At 40.1% G+C, this 8,530-nt stretch overlaps 1 protein-coding gene across 2 annotated transcripts in view; it reads left to right on the plus strand.

The window, feature by feature from the left end:
* Positions 1-8,530, plus strand: part of ADNP2 (ADNP homeobox 2) — a 25,013-nt gene that overhangs the window by 2,736 nt on the left and 13,747 nt on the right. The window contains exon 2 of one of the 2 annotated variants that reach the window (XM_014535936.1): positions 4,175-4,229. In XM_014535936.1, coding sequence (XP_014391422.1) covers positions 4,188-4,229 — 42 coding nt within the window. In that variant the 5' untranslated portion in view covers positions 4,175-4,187. Of the gene's footprint in view, positions 1-4,174; positions 4,296-8,530 lie in introns of both variants that reach the window. The other variant, XM_014535934.1, reaches the window with a different exon arrangement.

Consider the following 8,530-nt stretch of genomic DNA (forward strand, 5'->3'; position numbering starts at 1 on the left):
TGGCTGTGAGAATCAGCTGTGTCTGCAGTGGGAGAACTTCTGTCCTCTAGGGAGGTGCTAATCTAGTCTTTGCCTGAGGCTATCTGGCAAATGCCTCTGTGCAGGGCTTGGGCCGGGCGGGTCCCACGGGATCAACAGGGCGGGCGAAGCGAGCAGTTATGGCTGCTCTCAGTCCCGTCCCCAGGGGTTCTGCCTCTCAGAGTCCCAGCAACGGCTGCATACCTCGGAGAGAAAGCTGCCCTGGAGTTCAGAGCCTGAGACTCCCTCCCGATTGAAACAGACAACCACGCCGCTCCGCGCGCACCTCCGCACCTTAGTATTTGACTTCCGCACTGCGCCTCCTCTGAGTCTCGGTATGCTTTTCTCTTTCCTTCGAGTTGTAGAATTTCCCCTCAGCCAGCCTTCCTGTGGTTCTGGGTGATGTCCATTCCGTCTTTTAGTTGTATTTTTGAAGTGGTTGTGTGAGGCAGCAATCTCCGGTGTTTACCTATGCCGCAATCTTGGTTCCTCCCAGATTTGTCTTTTTTTGATGTTTCCTATAAGTGGAATCAGACAATATGAGGACTTCTGTATCCATCCTCTTTCACTTAGTATTATGCTTTTAAGATTCATTTGTGTTATAGCATGTATTAGTACCTAGTGCTTTACATTGCCAAATAGTATTTTGCTGTATGGATATACCACATTTGTTTATCCATTGGCCATCTGATGGACATGTGAATTGTTTCCACATTTTGGCTACTATGAATAGTATTATCTTGTATGATCTGGACACTTTTGAACATTATAGGTTAGTTGTTTTTTACAATGTTTCTTAATTTGGGCTTGTTTGCCAGACTTCTGTGAATTACTCTTTTTTCTTGATTATTAAGTATTTTGTGAGTAGGTGCTTGGAAACCATGTAAATATTCCATTTCTCATCAAGCTTTCAATTTATTTAATTATAACACCATGGAATTAAGTTTATATTCTAGTGCAGCGGTTCTCAACCTGTGGGTCGCGACCCCTTTGGGGGTTGAACGACCCTTTCACAGGGGTCGCCTAAATACATCCTGCATATCAGATATTTACATTCATAACAGTAGCAAAATTACAGTTATGAAGTAGCAACGAAAATAATTTTATGGTTGGGGGTCACCATAACATGAGGAACTGTATTAAAGGGTCGTGGCATTAGGAAGGTTGAGAACCACTGTTCTAGTGGGTTATGTTTTAGTTATTGCTGTATACCAAACCACCCCAAAACTTGGTAGAATAAAACATTTTATTTAAAAACCTCAATACGCCCTGGCCGGTTTGGCTCAGTGGATAGAGCGTCGGCCTGCGGACTGAAAGGTCCCAGGTTCGATTCCGGTCAAGGACATGTACCTTGGTTGCGGGCGCATCCCTGGTAGGGGGTGTGCAGGAGGCAGCTGATCGATGTTTCTCTCTCATTGATGTTTTTGATGTTTCCTCTCTATCCCTCTCCCTTCCTCTCTGTGAAAAATCAATAAAATATATTAAAAAAAATAAAATAAAATAAAAACCTCAATAATTCTTTGGATCAGGAGTTCAGGCAGGAGTAGGGTAAATGGCTTGTTTCTGTTCCACAATGTCTGGGCCTCAGTCTGGGAAGACTCAAAGGCTGGGGTTGACTTGACAGGGGTCTTAGCAGCATCTTCACTCACACATATAGTGGCTGATGTGGAACATCTCCATGTAGTCTCCATTGGGCTAGTTTAGCTTCCTCACAACATTGTGTGTGGATTCCAGCATGATGGTCCCCAGAGAATAGGCAACAGTGTGGCATTTTTATGGTGTAGCCTTGGAGTCACATGGCATTAATTCTGCCATTCTTTATTAGGTAAGGCAGCCATAAAATTCTGCCTAGGTTCATGGGGTGGGGGCATAGATGCCCTTACTTTTTGGAAGGAGTATCAAAGTGATACTTGAAGAAGAGCACGTGGGATGGAAGATACTGTTTCATTATCTTTGGAAAACTTAGTGCACTGGCTATAATCTGTTACTATCATTATTTATTTGATGCCCAGATTGTCCCATATTTTGCTTGTGAGAACTTCTTCAGGCTGGCTTCTTTTGAATCCTTTTGATATGTCTCACCATTCTTTGACCAACTTCCTTATTTTCTGGCACAAGATGTTCTGGGAGCATCTTGTCTTTTCCATGTTTCAGCCCTCGAATCAGCCATTTTCACAAGGAGCCCTGGTTCCTTTTAATGGAAAGTGGTATTTAGAAATTAAGATTTGGGTCCTAGGAGTGCTCAAACTGCTACTAGGCTGGGAAACTGCTTCTAGGCTCTTTTAGTGGGCAGAGCTATGGAATGTACATACATTTATTTTTATCTATGTATATATTAAAAGCAGTTAAGGTCACACCTGTGCCTTCTTTTCCAGTCAAGTATCAAGGGTTTGTTTTAATTTTATGCCTTTTCAGATATTTTAAAAACAGATTTATTGACATGTAATTTACATACCATACAATTCACCTATTTAAAGTGTACAGTTCACTGGCTTTTAGTATATTTGCAGCTATAACCACAGTCAGTTTTAGGGCACTATTATTCCAAAAAGAAACTGTTCCCCTTAGCCATCATCTCCCAGTTCTCCTCAGCTTCTCCTCAGCCTTCAAGGCAACCAATGTTGTACCTTCTGCTTGTATATGTAATTTGTCTGATCTAAACACTTCATGGAATGGAATCAGATCACTTGATCCTTTGTGTCTGGCTTCTATCACTGAGCGTCATGTTCCCCAAGGCTCATCCACATTGTAGATTGTGTGTGTGGTTCATTTCTTTTTAGGGCCAAATAATATTCCATTTTATGAATGCACCACATTTTTTTTTTATCCATTCACCAGTTGATGGACTTATGGATTATTTCTACTTTTTGGTTATTAAGAATAGTGCTACTGTAAAGATTCTTGTAGTTTTTGTTTGGATACATGTTTTTCATTTCTCTTTGGTGGAATTGCGGGCTCATATGGTGCTTGTGTATTTAATCCTTTGAGGAACTGCCAGACTGTCCTCCAAACTGGCTGTACCGTTTTATTGCCAGTGATGTAGTAGAGATCAGTTTCCTTACATCCTTGCCAACACTTGTTCTTTTCTTTTTTCAAAATTACAGCCATCCTAATGGTATAAAGAAGTATCATTTGCATTTCCACATGGCTATTGTTCAGCATCTTTCCATGTGCTTAACAGCCATTTGTATAGTAGCTACTTCTTTGGATCCGTTGCCCATTTTTAAGTTTGGATATTGGCTTAATTATTGAGTTATCAGAGTTCTTTTTATAGTCTGGGTATAAGTTCCTTATCAGAAATACGATTTGCAAAAATTTCTCCCATTTTGTGGATTTGCTTTTTGTGTGGTTTCCTTTGAAGCACAAATTGTTTTATTCATTCATTTATTTATTTATTTTTAAAATTGATTTCAGAGAGAAGAGAAAGGGAGAGGGAGAGACAGAAACATAAATGATCAGAGAATCATTGAATGATTGGCTGCCTCCTGCATGCCCCCTACTGGGGATTGAGTCTGAACCTGGCCATGTGTCCTGACGGGGAATCGAACTGTGACCTCCTGGTTCATAAGTTGACACTCAACCATGGAGCCTTACTAGCAGGGCTGAAGCACCAAAGTTTTAAATTTTCATGAAGTCCAGTTTTTCTTTTGTTGCTTTTTGGTGTCATATCTAAGAATCCATTGCCAAATCCAAGGTCATGAAGATTTCTGCTTGTTTATTTCTGACAGTTTAAAAAATGTTAACTCTTAGGTGGAGGTGTATGACCCACTTTGAGTTGATTTTTGTGTATGATGTGAGCAAAAAGTGCAACTTCAGCCCTAGCCAGTTTGGCTCAGTGGATAGAGCGTCAGCCTGCAGACTGAAGGGTCCCAGGTTCGATTCTGGTGAAGGGTACATGCCTGGGTTGTGGGCTCCATCCCCAGTAGGGCCGTGCAGGAGGCAGCCTATCAGTGATTCTCTCTCATCATTGATGTTTCTATCTCTCCCTCTCCCTTTCTGAAATCAATAAAAATATATTAAAAATAAATTTTTTTTTAAGTACAACTTCATTCTTTTGTATGTGGATAACTAGTTGTCCCAGCATGATTTGTTGAAAATTACTCTGTGTTTTACCAACCCTGTTACTTATTACAGTTTTGTTTTCTTTCTTTCTAAGGAAAATTCCAAAAATGTTTCAAATTCCTGTGGAAAATCTTGACAACATCAGGAAGGTACGAAAAAAGGTGAAAGGGATTCTTATGGATATTGGGCTTGACAACTGCAAGGAGTTGCTGAAGGTAAGAGGACATCAGTAACAGATTAAGAGCAGACAAGTTTTTTTTTTTTTTAATATATTTTTATTGATTTCAGAGCGGAAGGGAGAGGGAGAGAGAGATAGAAACATCAGTGATGAGAGAGAATCATTTATTGGCTGCCTCCTGCACGCCCCCTACTGGGGATTGAGCCAGCAACCCAGGCATGTGCCCTTGACTGGAATCGAACCTGGGACCTTTCATTCTGCAGGCCGATGCTCTATCCACTGAGCAAAACCAGCTAGGGCAGCAGACAAGTTTTTTTGCTTTTTAAAAATATATTATTGATTTTTTACAGAGAGGAAGGGAGAGGGATAGAGAGTTAGAAACATCGATGAGAGAGAAGCATCGATCAGCTGCCTCCTGCACACTCCCTACTGGGTATGTGGCCGCAACTAAGGTACATGCCCTTGACCAGAATCAAACCTGGGACCCTTGAGTCCGCAGGCCGACGCTCTATCCACTGAGCCAAACTGGTTAGGGCAGCAGACAAGTTTTTAAAGTGACTTTTATGAGGGGCTTTTTATGGTCATTAAGTTTTGTGTGTTTTTTTATTATAAGTTCGGTGTGCTTTGTTGTTGTTGCTAATTCTCACCCGAGGATATATTTTTTCCATTGAGAGTGGGAGGGTAGGGGAGAGAGAGAAAGAGAGACTGACAGACTGACAGACATGGATATGAGAGCCGGGGATCAAACCTGCAACCTAGGTACCTGTCCTTGACTGGGAATTGAATCCGTGCCCCTTTGGTGCACTGGTTGACGCTCTAATCACAGCCACACCAGCCAAGGCGCTTGCATTTTTAATTTGCTTTATTAGAGTTTTACTTTGAACATTGTACCCGCATTTACTGTATACAAAGGACATTTCCAGATACCAGAAATAAAGCATAAAAGCATTCAGACACTGAGTATGTAAGCTATATATAGTCATTAGTTTTAAAATACTGTTAACCCTTGAACAACAGGGATTTGAACTTCACAGGTCCACTGGTACACAGTTTTTTCCAATAAATATATACTCAGCCCTTTGGGTTTCACATCTACAGGTTCAACCAACTGCAGATCAAAAACAGTATTTCTGATCTGTGGTTGGGAATCATGGATGCAGGGGACCAACAGTGTGCATTGATCTAGGCCATACTATAGAGAGGACTTGAGCATCCCCAGATTTTGGTATTTGTAGGGGGTCCTGGAACCGATCCCCTGTAGGTGCCCAGGGACAACTATGCTTTTGGGGCATTGAAAGTTAAAATGTGGATTTTTTGCTGTGGTCAGAGGGATGGAGAGGGGGGTCAGGACCACTAACCTCCGGGTTGTCAAGGGTTAACTGTGTATTTGTTTTTGATCTTTGAGGAGAATGTGTTGAATTATTTATTATTTTAGCATAAGGAGACCCTAATTTAATTTCTCAGGATTGTTAGAGAAACAATAAATGGGGATACATACATGATATGATCGGGTGGTGTTTTTCTGATTTGTGAACTTAATATATTTAGTCTTACAAAAGTTTAAAAATTAAGGTGGCAGTCACAATCTACTGATAAGTTGTGTTCTATTATAATTTTATCCTTTCTTATAACTTGAGGATATATGGCTGGCACATCTAGTAAAGAAATAAAAATTGTTAAATAAGGCATGCTGTGTAGCCTATAGCCATTGATAATTCTGTGCATCTTTTATTCATAACTATCGAAATAGGGACCTTGTCTGCTTAGAAGTTTTTAAAGTTAACTTAATTCAAAGTATTATTGGCCTGTGAAGAGTTCAGCTTCTTAATTTTCAAATCTCAGACTTTCAACCAGATTGATTTTATTTATTAAAAAGGCAGTCTGATACTGAAAGACTAATAATTACCAGGATTCTCATTAATGGTCAGTAGACAAATGTTAATTCTATAAGGACCCCAGAGAGTTCTCTGCTTAAACATTACCACCCCAGAGAGCTCTTCCCTCTAAGATGCTGCCCTCTCCCACTGTATTATGTTCTCTTACATGCTCTATTTTTCTTCAAAGCTCTCAAGTACCTAAAATTACTTATTTATTATTTGTCTCCTACACTTGAGTATAAGAAGACAAGGACCTCATTGTTTTGTTATCTACTGTACTACCTTTGATCAGAATTGTGTCTGGCATACCGAAGCTTAACAGAGACATTTTATTTAACAAACATTTTTTAAATGAATCAATGAAAGTAAAACTCCAGTAGAGAACTACTTTTGATAATTTCCCGACTGAAAGTCCATCTATATTTATAAAAGTCTAAGCTATCGTTTGACTGTTCAACTGGTATCTATGATGCGCACTGACCACCAGAGGGCAGACGCTGAGCACAAAGGCGTGGAAACATGGAACAGACTGATGAATCTCAGAGGGAAGGGTCTGGGGGGTGGGGGGCAGGAAGAGATTAACCAAAGATCGTATATGCATACTAGAGGCCGGGTTCATGCAATGGTGGGGTCCCTTGGCCTGGCCTGTGGGGACCGGGCCAAAACCGACAGTCCAACATCCCCCACGGGGTCCCAGATAGCAAGAGGGCACAGGCCAGGCCGAGGGACTCCACCAGTGCACAAATCCATGCACCAGGCCTCTAATTTGGAAATAAAAGGATGGGAGAGATACTGAAGTGGAACCTCTTACGTAGACCCAATTTCCCAGAAGCAGTGTTAAAATATGGCTTTCATGAGGAAGATAGCAGGGTAATTATTTGGATGCAAGATTGAGAAGGTAGATAGTGTACACGTAGTCTATTAATAATAGGTAAGTATTTGAATTTAAGTAATATTTGCAGAGTGTAAAAACAGCAAGCTAAGAACACAATTGTATGTGTATAGACTGAGAAAATTTCAATTGATAATGTACGAAAAGCTCTTACAGTAATCTTTGGAGACCTATAGCTGAAGCCATTCCTGTAGCAATCTTTGGAAACCTATATATGTATAAGTAGATTTTGAAATGTTTATTATTCCGTTTTTAAATCTTATCTACAAAAATATATTGAAATATTGTTAATACCTTTCATTTATTTTCTGATTTTTTAAATTGTTTCTTTCTAGCTCTTTTTTGCCACTTCTGACATTCTAGAAAGCACTTCTTCCTTTAAACTCTTCTCCCTCTTCCCCTATGATATAACATTACTGTTCCTACTTCTCTTCCCAATGTTTTTTTTTTTGAAAAATTTAACCCTACAAAAATCTTGAAAGGATTATACAGTGAAAACCCATCTACCTACCACTGAAATTCTACAAAATTAACATATATGTATCTGTCTTCACCCACTGTTCTTTTTGTTTTAAAATCAATTTTGAGAGCGAGAGAAACATTTATGTGGGTGCAAAACATTAATTGGCTGCCTTTTGCAGGCCCCCTATAGGGATTGCGCCCACAACCCATGCATGTTCTGGTACATGGGATGACACCCAACCAACTGAGCCACACTGGTCAGGGCTGTAACATTTTTTATGCATTTCAAAGAAAGTTGCAGGTATTAGTACACTTCACCCTTAAATTCTTTCAGCATATGTGTCACTATCCAGAGTTTAGTCTTTGTTTACAGTTTTGGGGAGGGGACTTTATATGCTGTGAAATGCACCTTCAGAGCCTCTAATGATGGTTTTTTAACATGCTTTTACTAATGTTATACAAGTCTCTCTGAAGACCTAGAACAAGTCCATCACTCCAGAATGATTCCTAAGTCCCTTTTCTAGTCAGTTCCTGCCCCCACCCCACTGGCTACCACTATTCTGAAAATTTTCACTGTAGATTAGATTTGCCTGTTGTGCAATTTTATGTGAAAGAAATAATACGTACTTCCATGGAAGAGTCTTCTCAGTGGTGGTATGTATGATTGGTCCTTTTTGTTGCCAAGTAGTATTCAACAGCATGAATGACTAGTTTGTAGACCAGGGGTGGGCAAACTTTTTGACTCGAGGGCTACAATGGGTGCTTAAACTGGACCGGAGGGCCGGAACAAAAGCATGGATGGAGTGTTTGTGTGAACTAATATAAATTCAAAGTAAACATCATTACATAAAAGGGTACGGTCTTTTTTTTTTTTTAGTTTTATTCATTTCAAATGGGCCGGATCCGGCCCACGGGCCATAGTTTGCCCACGGCTGTTGTAGACCCTTTCTCCTGGTCGTGGGACACTTAGGCTGTTACAGGTTTTGGTTATTATGAATAAGATTCTTGTTATGAATATATATATATATATTTTTTTAAAAT

Source organism: Myotis brandtii, unplaced genomic scaffold (genome assembly GCF_000412655.1).
Source record: "Myotis brandtii unplaced genomic scaffold, ASM41265v1 scaffold154, whole genome shotgun sequence".
NCBI lineage: Eukaryota > Metazoa > Chordata > Mammalia > Chiroptera > Vespertilionidae > Myotis > Myotis brandtii.